Source organism: Ostrinia nubilalis, chromosome 1 (assembly GCF_963855985.1).
Source record: "Ostrinia nubilalis chromosome 1, ilOstNubi1.1, whole genome shotgun sequence".
Classification (NCBI taxonomy): Eukaryota; Metazoa; Arthropoda; class Insecta; order Lepidoptera; family Crambidae; genus Ostrinia; species Ostrinia nubilalis.
The window spans coordinates 9,989,458-10,003,364 of NC_087088.1; the positions used below are offsets into that span (position 1 = coordinate 9,989,458).

A 13,907-nucleotide genomic window follows, 5' to 3' on the forward strand; every position below is an offset into this window, starting at 1 on the left:
CAAAAGTTTTTATAGAGCTTATGAATTGAGCTTAGAGATAGCAAGGAGGCGCTAGATGCAGGCCGCTACCATCCGGGCAATATAGAAATCATTGGGGGAGGCCTATGTTCAGCAGTGGACGTCCTGTGACTGAAATGATGATAATGAAAATACATAAAATATAAGAAATATCCCAACTGTGGATCTTATTATTTTTATATCAAAGACCATAATATTCACGGCACATCTCTAAAGCCACAACAATAACATTTACTAGTCCAGTCAATGAATGCCTTAACGACGGTGTAGAGAGAAATCCGTGGAACACAATTTCTGACCTCGGGACTTTATTTAGCCTAGTTAGGTGGTGAACATAGCAAAAGTCCCCGCCCTTAGCCCTTGAGCCGGCAGGGAGAGGGGGGTTTAAAGGTACCACTTTTCGGTTTTTCGCTTAATCCTCGGAAACTATGCGTCCTAGTGACATGACTACTATGAACCAAAAAAAGCTTATTCAATTTGCTACAGGCGAGACCGTCAAGTTTTTCTATATCTTGTATAGTTTTTGCGGCATCTGCTCTAGAAGGTCTGTAAAATTGGAAATTTAATTTTTGTCTTACATGTTCCTATCAGGAGAAAATCGACTAAATCAACATTGAGCAAACACTATAGACATGCGGGAGCATGTTAAGCCTAGTTCCAGGGAGGGGACTGCACCGTGCGTATATTTATACGAACCAATTGGAGCCACTTTTGACTCCTCATCATTCAAAAACTACTGTGCATTAACTCTTCAAATTTGGCTCATGTATTGAGACTTGCAAGATATACATCAGCTTTAAATTTCATAAATATACCTCAAACGGTTATTTAGGTATTGACGTTCAAAAATCGACATTTAGAACACTAAAATCTATCTATCACCTGTGAAATGTTAAAATTTACTGGTTTTTTATTTGTTCCTTTGTATTTACATAACTACCTTTCTGGATGCCAAATTTGAAACTTCGAGGTCATCTGGAAATGGTTAGAATTTGGTATATAGATCAGACATGTAGATTTTTGGACGTCAATACCTAAAGAACCGTTTGAGGCATATTTATGAAATTTGAAGCTGATGTTTATCTTGCAAGTCTCAACACATGAGCCAAATTTGAAGTGTTAATGCACAGTAGTTTTTGAGTGATGAGGAATCAATAGTGGCTCAAAGTGGTTCGTCTAAATATACGCACGGTGCAGCCCCTCCCTGGAACTAGGCTTAACATGCTCCCGCATGTCTAGAATGATTGCTCAATGTTGATTTAGTCGATTTTCTCCTGATGGGAACATGTAAGAGAAAAATAAAATTTCCAATTTTACAGACCTTCTAGAGCAGATGCCGCGAAAACTATACAATTTATCAAAAAAGTTGACTATCTCACCTGTAGCAAATTGAATATGCTTTTTTTGGTTCATAGTAGTCATGTCACTAGGACGCATAGTTTCCGAGGATTAAGCGAAAAACCGAAAAGTGGCACCTTTAAACCCCCCTCTCCCCGCCGGCTCAAGGGCTAAGGACGGGGACTTTTGCTATGTTCACCTCCTAACTAGTCTAAATAAAGTCCTGAAGTCAGAAATTGTGTTCTACAGTTTTCCATCTATAATGCTTTATTGACTGGACTATTACATGCGTACACGGACATGTATTGGCGACTGGCGATGAAGTCAACGTGTTTCCCCACTGGCAGCCGAACCTTCGCCCGGGAGAATGCGTATTCTAATCACTAGTGAAATATTTCAAGGCATGACGTAGTACGTATTTATTATAATTTTTGTGATCACCTTTTAGTTGGAATCTAATTAGTTTTTACCATAGGATATTCTGATTGTATTTAGCTAGGGTGTTAAGGTGTTTTTCTACTTAATTTAATAGATTAGCGAGTAAAGAGAACAGTAGCAAGTAGTACCTAGTTAGTGGGTTGGTGTTTTTTCAATGGGCTACCTATAATTTCAGATTCATCTTGGAATTTTCACTCAGAGGCCTTATCGTAGAACCTTTCCACTGAAATCGCAAAGCAATCGCTTTAAAACCTATTTTCATGACGGAATCTGTCACTGAATTCAAAACACTGGTATGCGGTGGTAAAAGACATCAACGCGTTAGCGATGATTATGAGCTTGATTTTTTAAAAGTTACTGATTTTTTTTATTTATACGAGTAGTAATTAAAGCTCTCATGCGTACGTAATGATCATTCTACATTTTGTTGATATCTAAGTTAACTTATACGATCTTTTTTTCAATAGATTAAATTACAATGTTGTAAATCCCGTCTTCATAGCACCAAACAAACGTGCAGGCATATTTATGTTAATTGTAATAGATATGGGAAACACCTACATGAGCACAGCCTCCGATTCGCGGTAAACGGCGCGGCTTGTTTTTTTGTTGCATAGTCAAGTTATTTGTGTATCGCTTTATAAAGACTCGGCGCGGTGTCGTAAGAGCATTACGTTTCGGGAGCTTCGCAATTATGGAGCTCGCAGTGTGTGCCATTGTGTCGGTCCTGGTGACCTTACAACCTGTGTTGGGCACCCCCCATGGATATGGAGTGAAGAACGGCGCGGTTGCTCAAGGTATGGCTTTCCCTTTGTATCAATAACCCGTAGTTGTCTTAAATAAGTGATGATTATTTAGAAATGATAACGAATTCAATTCCCGATTTGAGTGAATGTTTCGCTGTAATAGTGATAATTGTAACTGTAATAATGTAATAATGATGATATTAGTCAAAGCTACTGCGTGACTGTCTTCAAAGTTTTGTTTTGTAATTAAGAAATAATTGGATTCTCTTTATTATTAATTACACTTAATTATTTCTTAAACAAGTTTCTGCTATAGATGGTACTAATACTCCCTAATACGCTTTCAGCGATAAGATCGCCTATTTGTTAAGTTATTCAATCGTTGATAGATTAGATGAGTACCTACTCTTTTAAACTTAACTTCGTTTTGTGTAATAATTTATTTAGGATCCTATTTAATGACAGGCAGACATCCTTGAGGTATATTAGGTTTTATTGTGCGGATCTACAAGTATCCAAACGATGCTATTGCAGAATACCTAATTAAATTAGCATTAGGTAGGAAAACATATGCTTGAAAAATAAAAATAAGAAATACCTAAGTGCTTTAATAACCTGTAGTGCTAGTATACATTCAAATAACGAAAAATGTTTATTATATTTCAGCCGTGGCCGGTGCTGCTGCTGGTGCCTTCTCCGGGGCAGCCGCCCTGCCCATCGCCTTGCCCCACGGCGCTGGTTTCTCAGGCAGCTACTCCAAGTCCTCTTCATCCAGCTTCGCGTCATCTAGCGCTAGTTCCAGTTCAAGTTCCTTCAGTTTTTCTGGTTCAGGAATACCAGGAGCAATTGGAGGTTGCACGTCAGGCATTTGTCAAAATGGTGACGGTGCAAACGCGGGTGCTTCGAATGGAAATTTGAATGGGTTCACACATAATGGGGCGGCCGGTCTCGCTGCTGCACAAGCCGGTGCTATTGCAGGATCCCAGTCATATAACAAAGGCGGCGTAGTTCCATCGTGCTCGGGAGCTGATTGCCCCAAACAAAGTGACGCTGACTGTAAAGGCCCCAATTGTAGTGGTGATTCTGATAAGTGTGAATCTGGACAATGTGGACCTTCAACGTATAATAATCAAATTAAAGGAGGATCGGCAGAAGCACAAGACAGCTCTTCAAGCTTAAGTAACAATCTGAATACTGAGTACAATAGTAAATGCACATCGGGTGATTGTGGTACAACGCCACATAAAGAGGCATCACCTTCAAGTTATAATCCCTCGAACAACTGCGCATCTGGGCAGTGCGGACCATCTCCAAGCACTGGAGGTGTATCTCCCGCTTATGGCGTTAGTAGTTACTCCAGCGGCCCTAGTGAAAAATGCAGCTCAGGTCAATGTGGACCATCACCGGGAACCGGAAGTGTAACACCCAGCCTTGGTGGCAACAGCTATCCTAGCGGCCCTAAAGAAAAATGCACCTCGGGACAATGCGGGCCTTTACCAGGATCCGTAAGTTCCGGAAGTGTAACACCCAGCTTTGGTGGCAACAGTTACCCTAGCGGGCCGAATGTATCTCCAGCCATTGGCGGCAACAGTTACCCCAGCGGCCCTAATGAGAAATGTACCTCAGGACAATGCGGGCCGTCAACAGGAACCGGGAGTGTAACTCCAGCTTTTGGTGGCAATAGTTACCCCAGCGGACCGAATGGAACTCCAACTTTTGGCGGAAATAGTTACCCCAGCGGCCCTAATCAGAAATGCACATCGGGACAATGTGGGCCATCACAAGGATCCGGAAGTGTCACACCCAGCTTTGGTAGCAACAGCTATCCTAGCGGCCCTAATGAGAAATGTACCTCAGGACAATGTGGGCCATCAACAGGAACCGGGAGTGTAACTCCAGCTTTTGGTGGCAATAGTTACCCCAGCGGCCCGAATGTAACTCCAGCCTTTGGCGGTAATAGTTACCCCAGCGGCCCTAATGAGAAATGCACATCGGGACAATGTGGGCCATCACCAGGATCCGGAAGTTCCGGAACCGTAACACCCACCTTTGGTGGCAACAGTTATCCCAGCGGCTCAAATGAGAAATGCACCTCAGGACAATGTGGTCCGTCAACAGGAACCGGGAGTGTAACTCCAGCCTTTGGCAGCAACGGTTACCCCAGTGGCTCGAATAAAACTCCAACCTTTGGCAGCAACAGTAACCCCAGCGGCCCTAATGAGAAATGTACCTCAGGACAATGCGGGCCGTTAACAGGAACCGGCAGTGTAACTCCAACCTTTAGCAGCAACAGTTACCCCAGCGGTCCAAATGAAAAATGCACCTCTGGACAATGTGGGCCGTCAGCAGGAGCCGGAGGTGTAACTCCAGCCTTTGGCAGCAACAGTTACTCCAGCGGTCCTAATGAAAGATGCACATCAGGTCAATGTGGACTAGCTCAGAGTTCCGGAAATGTAGCTCCCGCTTTTGGCAGTAACAGCTACCCCAGTGGCCCTAATGAAAAATGCACATCAGGACAATGTGGACCGACACAGGGCTCCGGAAGTGTACCTTCTGCTTTTGGCGAAAATTATAACTCCAATAAACCTAACGATAAATGTACCTCAGGGCAATGTGGATCTTTGCCAGCAAACGGTAATTCATCTCCAAATTACGCTTCAAACAATAAACACGACATCCCTATAAATACACCTAGAGGCACTACTCCGAAACCAAATAACTATCCATCTCAAGGTTTCAATAATAATCCGGGATTTACTAGCCAAAGTGGTTCTGGGTGTCCTTTTGGAAACTGTGGAACATTGCCATCATCAAATCCTACAACAACTTACTCGTATGTCCAGGGTTCAACAAACACCTACTCTAAACCAAACTATTCCAATCAAAATTCAGTAGGTTGTACTACTCCCGATTGCGATAATGGCGCTTATAACCCTCATGCGTCTGCTCCAAGCAGCGCTTCAGCCCCAACTTATAATAAACCTGCTACGTATTTAACAGCGCCTAAACAGGCACCATCGTGTACGTCGCCAAACTGTCAACCAGCTGTTATAAGCCCTGGATATAATCCATCTAGACCTATTACACCAGGAACTGGAGATTATCCTAATATTCAAACAATTGCGCAAACACCTATCTGCACCAACGGTAACTGTGGTCAAACTCAACCACTCTACCCTAGCAGTTACTCGGTACCCTTGATTCCCAGTCAGCAAAACTCTGCCTATAGACCATCAGAGCCTAAATGTACTTCAGCAAACTGTGGTGCAAATAACCCTTCAGCACCATCAAATGTCCCTGTAAATGAGCCTAGTAATTACCCAACTACTCAACAACAGATACCACATAAAGGTGTTCCTAGTTTCAAACCATCTTCACCTCAAGACGCTCCATCAGTTCCAACTTATACTTCGAATCAACCCCCTAAAGCAACATCTGCTCCTGTATACAATAATCCAAAAGACGATGGTTCTATTCCTCCTTTCGTTGCTCTGACCCCACCAAATTGTAGTGGATCTACATGTCCTGACAGTCCCTTGAAACAACCTAATTACAACCAAAATGCTGTAAGCACCGCTTCCGCGGGATCTTCGTCAACCGGTTCCAACTATGTTGGAACTTACAACACTGGAAGTCAAAATGTAGGTCCCAAAAAACCTGAAAAGAAGTCATATCTGGGTGGGTTTGGAGCTCCTCCTGGACTGCTGAAACCAAATGACTTCACCCTGCCTAGTAGCATATCAACCACTAATAGCAAACCGACTACATCTGCTGTGCCTAGCTCAGTCCCATGTACAACTGGTAACTGTAACACTTCTCCTGGTCAGCCCCAACATGGACATATTGAAGGTGGAAATGCAATTGCCAAACCAGAAGGAACATACAACTCGGCTCCGTGCTCATCAGGAAATTGTGGTTCTCAAAATAAACAAAGCGGTACACTGAACTTAAACGGTGCTAATGCTGCAGCAGGAGCTGTCGCGTCAGCTAATGCAGTTGCTTATTCTGGAGGATTCGGTGGCCCACCAGGGTTTTTAAAACCTTTCGATGACGGAAAATCCGCGGGTGGTGCGACACTGTCAAGTAGTAAAATCCCTGTCAGTGCATCAGGCTTAAGTGGTGGTAATTTTCCAGCAAGTGGAATTCATAATACTGTTAGCAACGGAGGTTTGATCGGGGCTGGAGCTCAATCAGCTGCTTTCGCTGGGGCTAGTGCAGGTGCATTTGGCGGATCTTCCTATGGTCACAATGCTCTTGGTGGCCAGGGATCAACTGGCGGTTGTGGCGGTGGATGCAATGGAAGCGGATCGTATGGCTCTGGGAAAAGCTTGAATGTTAATACTGGCCATCACAAAGGTGGATACAACGATGATTTGTATGGAGGAATCAGTGCAGCGGGTGCTGTAGCTAAATCCAACGCTGCTAGTTTCGGAGGCAGCTTTGCCACCGCTCATGCTTCATCATCAGCGGCAACAAAAGGAGGTGAGAAATATTAATTTGTAGGTACCTCTATTTATAATAACACATTTTACTTATCATTATATTTTGTCATGGTATGCTAGAGAAATGTTATTAATAAATAAATAATAGTTAGACCTTGAAAATAAATTATTCAGTCAAATTTAACGTTTAGGGTGTGCCTAGCATAATAACATAATATTTAAAATGGTGTCTCCCTTAACCATTTCACTCTTTGTACTAGCAATCGTCATTATAGACCGTCAATACAGAAGTTTATAAAAATGTTTTTTTTTTGTTTCAGGTTACGGTAGAAGATAAACTTTATTCCAAATAATGGAGATTTTATGGACTTGTAATATCAACGAAACTGTTTGTGACGTATCTTGTGATAAAATTAAATTAGATTAAGTAGTCAGTCAACATAAACGGTATAATAGTAGTTTTATATAAAATAAAATAATAAAATAAAAAAGAGTATTGTGGAAAATGTTTGTTTTATTCAATAATATACTCAACATCAAATAAACCGCACCTTCCGCGACGCGAACTTTATCGATTTTCTTCTGACACAATCATGGTGCCCCAACAATATTGGTGTTATTTGAAAGCCCAATAAATATCCTTAAAGAAAAACACATTTAATTTCTTAATAAATGATTAACATATACCATAAATGTGACTTGAAAAAATACCTCACTTTGGGCCCACCTATGGGATCAATTAGACCAATTTTTATGGTTATAAAACCAAATAATGATCTGACGTGTCCTCTTTAACAGATGGATAGCGATTAATCCCAACTTAACAGTTTTATAGTCATAAAAAATGGCTATAGCGTAACTACCTATTTTTTGAAGAAGTGACTCTGGATCCTTCTAAAGACACATTTTTGGGGTAAAAACCTTTCCTTTAATGAAATGAAGGTTAGAACTAGGCTTTTAAATGGTACCAATATTGGTGGGAAGTGGGGATGCATACGTTTGAAAATGCTTTTCGCGGGAGGTGCGATTTATTTGACGTCGAGTGTATTATTATTTTAAAGTTCAGAATTTAAACACAAATTATTGTTGGAATCTATTGTCATTTATCACATAAATTGATGCCTACTCGTAGTAATCAAATGCCATTTGCACGTCTTATATTAAGAATATATTAGCATATAAACAGAGTGGTAACGATGATTGCCTACTCTCGTTACACCTAACAAGCAAACCTTCTAAGGACTGGCTCATCTCCCACGACCGCCGTAAATCATTCGAGGCGACTCATATATTTACTGATACAATCACGCACTCAACCATTGTTCATGACCTGAGTTTGCGGATGTTGGCAAAAAATAAATAATTCATGGACATTATAATAGTAACACTCGTTATATTCTTTACTCTATAATATCTCTAGATTTTATTTATAAACTTCATTACTATTTATGAAATTGTTTGTTGCCTGACTGAATAATAATCTACCAGGGCAAAAGTTTTACTTTTAGTTACCAGTGATAACTTATGGCTCGGAAACGTGGCCTCTCACTATAGGCCTTATACAGAAGCTCAAAGTTGCACAGCGTGCTATGGAGAGGGCTATGCTTGGTGTTTCTTTGCGAGATCGAATCGGAAATGAGGAAATCCGTAAACGAACTAAAGTCGCTGACATAGCCCGACGTATTAGCAAGCTGAAGTGGCAATGGGCAGGGCACATAGTGCGCAGAACTGACGGCCGATGGGGCAGCAAGGTTCTGGAATGGAGGCCGCGTACCGGAAGGCGCAGCGTGGGACGTCCACCTACAAGGTGGACCGACGACATCGTAAAGGTAGCAGGGAAGCGCTGGACGCAGGCCGCTACCAATCGATCAACGTGGAAAGCATTAGGGGAGGCCTATGTTTAGCAGTGGACGTCCTATGGCTGACATGATGATGATGATGATGAGGGCAAAAGTTTCGTCTAGAAAGCTACAATTGCCACTAACAGATTATTTATAAAATATGTGACTCTACGAACTTAGAAAGGAAACTGCTTGCTGTTAAATGGGACCCTCTAGCTAGATGAATAAGACTTTTCGCCTTATCGCTAAGTGAAAATAATAACTCTACCCTGGAAAAATTGAGGATCGCTTAAATTGCGCCGCTCCAAAGAAAAACCTTAGACACTTAGGAATAACTTGGAAAATTTAAACACATGTAAAGCCTTCAGCTAGCTTATTTAAAAAATTTCTGAACTCTATGTGCAAGGCAGGGCGAAGACGATTTTTTCAGATACTTTGTTAAACATCACCATTAGGTGTTTCGTATTTAAATTAATTATGTCGTCTATAACTTGTAGGTAATAATAGCAATAATAGTATCAATAATAACAATGACTAGCATGACTATCTGACTTGCGTAGGATTTGTGATCTTGCTTGACCTTCGTAACATGAATTCTAATCCACTTAGGTGAGTACTCAATAAACTAAAATTAAGTTGAAGACTAAAATATTTCATACATTCGCCTTCATTTCTATTTCTATCTTCGCCTCATACCTATTATCTTCCCAAAATCGTTTCTTTTGCAACTTTACTAGCTATCCCCGCGATTCCGTACTTGGACTTACTTTAGACGACATGTAGAGCTCTTTTCTTCTCCTGTATTTATTTAAATATTTGTTAATTTTAAAAAATATATTAATATCCTACTTACTCGTGAATCCGACTTTTCTTGCCTTAAAACTAAAATAAGAAGGAAACTAAGGCATTTTTAGGATTCTGAGTTTCTATATCAGTGTGAGATAATTAGTAGATGCATAATACTTATGATTGTATACATGTTCAAAATACCGGTTTTAAAAACATCTCAGCTCAAATAAAAAAACAACGATTTTTATTTGGTCACGACTTTGGTGATTGATGTCACTATTAATTGAAAAAGCGTCGAGAATTTCTTAATTGTTCGGGTTTAACCTGTGCCATCAATTATATTTTTGAGGTAATTGGAACTATTAAAAATACGTCGGACGGAAATAAATAGGTACTGACATCTTTGTCTTTATTTATTATAGCAAGATTTGGTGTTCTTTTTTTTTATACACGACGCGATACAGTGGAATTCAGCTCGCATAGCACTACGTACCTACAATTTTATTCACCTACAAGTTTTGTCTCTTTCTATCGCGTGCCTCTGAACTCTTCTTACGCTGTTAGGGTTGCTGTCTAGTGAAAAAATAATTAATCTACTTATTTGTAATGAGGTACGTATGTAGGTAAGTATGCATTCATTATGGAAAACCTTGGGAGAGGCCTTTTTCCAGCAGTGGACGTCATTTGGCTGAAACGAACGAACGAATTCTGAGCAGTAGTCATGGTAGGTTAGGTTCCTATACTATCCTAAGAATTATTGATTACCTACATGGCCAACATACCTTTCAGCATCTTTGGGAAGCGAAAAAAAAAGATAAACCCGGTAGATTTCTTTTCGAATTTAAACACCCGAACGCCGCACAATATATCTTTCTTTTTATGTCCATTTTTAAATAATACTTCGATCATAGAATTATAATCATACTACAACGCACGCCAGCGTCCTGACGGGCGCGCGCGTGACACTCGACTGATATAATACCCGCCGGCGGGGCGCTTCGCTGTAGGTAATTATCGGATGTACCGCGCGGAGTGAGCCAGGCCTGGTAATGGTGCTTCAGGATTACTCAACAATGGTCTCGATCAATGCATTATGTTTGCAAAAGAGAACCACTTGTCAATCGTATGAATATGTATGTGTGATTGTTTCCATTTCTGATGGAAGGTGACAGACTGGTGGTCACTAATGTTTGTTAGCAAACACCTGAATATATGCATACTTACCCAGTCTAATGAAGCTATTAAAATATGGTTTGTTTATTATAATTTATAATACATTTTGGACATTACAAAGGAATAAAATTTTATATAAAGAACCTCACTTGGCCATCATGACCCCTGCGGAGTGCGTTTCATAAACTACAGTGATAAAATATGTTTAATACACCAAAACTTAAATAGGTATGTATTATTCTGATACGAGAGTCGCATGGAATGAACACAAAGAAACAATTAAAGTAAGTATACGGTACCTTCTCCATACCTACCTAGAGATTTTCCATTAGAACTTTAATTAAGTAGACTAGATAGATCAAGAGCCACGAAAAAGTGTTTTTAAAATGTACCTACCAAGAACTCTTTTGATTGGAATGATAGCTTTTGTAAAAGGTACGATTTAAATGTGAATAATTGTTTGTTTATAGGCCTTACAATCTAATCTGTCGACGTCGAAAGATAGTTAAACCAGACCTACCTTTGTTGATTAAATGAATAATTTATGAACGTCGATTTGTATTCCAAATCAGGTTAGTACTTTGACCTACTTTTAACAAAAACTATTCATATCTTGTACTTAGTGATCGCATCGTACCAATAGCCAAGTAATAATGCTAAACGCATCGATTAAAAACTTAAATTGTCTCTATACATTCCCTTAGTGAATACTTACTTGTGTTTGTTTAGTTTGCAGTGGCCGGTTAGTATTCTAGTCAATGCATGTTCTTTGCTCATGCGGCCCGCTTATGAGCAAAAGAAGTATCCATCTCGGGCGACACATGCACCCGGATGAGATAGCAGATATCACGCTCCAAAGAATCTGGACATTTATAGACTCAACGGGACTAAGCAGTGAACTCTAAAGACAAGGGCTGCCACAATATATCAAACCTGGTCGAGCTGGCGCAAATGAAGGCCCAAAAACCAATAATAATAAATAATAGTGAATACTTAATGACTACTCCTATGAGTATATAGGCGATAAGTATACAGCGGAAACAACCAGAATCATCCCAAAAATCATGGATTTATTTCTTTATTCTACTTTGGGTATCCATATTTAGTTAATGAAGGCTTGACATTGTTTTTATATCACTACCAACAAGTTCTGATTAAAGTTTGATAGACATCTCGCTCATTCATAGCAACATAATCCGTAAGTATTGCGTGATTACCATAAATTGCCATTGACATAGTATAAAAACTTGGGTTTGAATGACCTTCTCAAAGTACATTGACCAATAGAATACAAGATATCTGCTACAGTAGTCGTCGACGCGTGTAGTTAACAATGACCTCTGGAGTACTGTGTGAATCTGTCAAGAGGTTAATAAGCTACACATTTATTTAAGTTTGAATGTATAATTTCAGTAGTAAAACATTTGACTATGCCTTTTAGACACCATTGTGACTTCGCGCTAGTTTCTTAAAAGCTCTTACTAATAGAAAAAAAGTAAGGCCTGATGAAAACCATTGAAATGTATACCTGGCAGTAGTTTATTAAAAAAACCATTCGTATACTTGCATACCTACTTAGGATTTATTTTTATCCCATGAAAATGTAAAAATTGAGGTGAATGATGATAGCAAAAAATGCACAACGTAAAATACTGTTTGTCCTCCCTGGAAATTAAACCCAGAGCTCAATAGAGTCCAACTCCAACCGCTAGACCCCGAAGGCGTCAATTTGGTAACTTATCGCCAGAGATTTGTTGACCATTGTTTATTTCACCGAGCATTACATTTCTTATCTATTTAATAACATGATTATCTACTCGGATAAAAAACGGGTCTCGCTCTCGACTCAGTAATTGTCAAAATAATCTGCATTGCGTGTGGCATGTGCCTGATTTCCTAAGCGATTGCGTTAATAACAGTTTTATTTATAGCTGTAAATAAATAATTTTCAGGATCATGATTGAGAAAATAATTATTAGTGCAAGATCACGTAAGGTACATACTTTATTCAGTTAGTTAGGTACCTATTTTTACCCATTTATGTAAGTGACATACATATTTATAATTAAATCCACTTGAATATTAAACTTATTTTGTGTTCTGTCAGCGTGATCTCTGGAAATAGTGAATTAAATTACCATAATACTTATGATAAAAGCTGGAAGTTAATCTATGTCAACAATACTGCAAACAGTCGAACGAATGGCGTTAGTGCGTTACCGAAAACTGTGCAAGTACTGCTAAACAATGATTTCACCAAAGATGACATAATGAGGATCATTTCGATTTTTAGCTGTGAATGCAGATTTATAGGGCTAAGAAATCCTTAATACACAGTCCAAAAATTTTTGTTCTACGACAAAAATTGACGAAGTTATGGCCAAATTACTAAAAAAGTTCACTGACCGCCCGGCGCGGGGACAATGACGTCACTATATCCGATCCGAACGCTGCCGGCGTACTGCGTGGATAGAAAATATTTTTTTCTAGCCAAACTATCAGTTTTAGAGAAAAACTTGTAATGACATTTATTCATCAGAATAAAGTAAGCTAACGATAGGTAATTTTTAAAAATAGAAATTGTGAAAAATATCGCAAAAAATCCATACGCTCATACGATTCAATGGAACGCAGAGACGCGATTGGGGTCTCCGCGGTGGTATATTTGGCGATTTATTCAAATAAAGTGTTCATAAGTGTTGTTAGAGTCATATCTTCTTCCAAGTAAAATATAAAAATGTATAGGTATTAATTTATTTCCTTCTAACAATAAGGTATAGCTGAGGTAGATACACTCTGCCTAGGCTACAAGACATTGCTATGAAGATCATTTCGATGTACACGCAATACCTACCTGTTATTTAGTTTTTCTGAGTTAAACCTACGTACCTACCTATCTATTCGCCGTTCCCATGGGCGGGCCAGCTGCTGCAGGAAACTACACCTGCACCTTCCTGGAAATCTATTTAATCTTAGCCTAGAAGCTGGGTATCACTCCCCCGCCCCCCTCCTTTCCCCAGGTCATAAGCTGGGCAAGACTTCCCCCTCGGCCAGATGTTGGGTATGATTTACTCCCCCCCCAGGCCCGAAACTGGGTATGACTTGACCCCTCCCCCTCCCCC

At 39.9% G+C, this 13,907-nt stretch overlaps 1 protein-coding gene across 1 annotated transcript; it reads left to right on the forward strand.

Moving 5' to 3' along the window:
• Window positions 1–2,468: 2,468 nt before the first annotated feature.
• On the forward strand, window positions 2,469–7,478 carry LOC135071705 (collagen alpha-2(I) chain-like). Its single transcript, XM_063965488.1, has 3 exons — window positions 2,469–2,591; window positions 3,207–7,022; window positions 7,303–7,478. The coding sequence occupies exons 1-3, from the start codon at window positions 2,489–2,491 to the stop codon at window positions 7,317–7,319; spliced, it is 3,936 nt and encodes a 1,311-aa protein (XP_063821558.1). The 5' UTR covers window positions 2,469–2,488; the 3' UTR covers window positions 7,320–7,478.
• The last annotated feature ends 6,429 nt before the right edge of the window (window positions 7,479–13,907 follow it).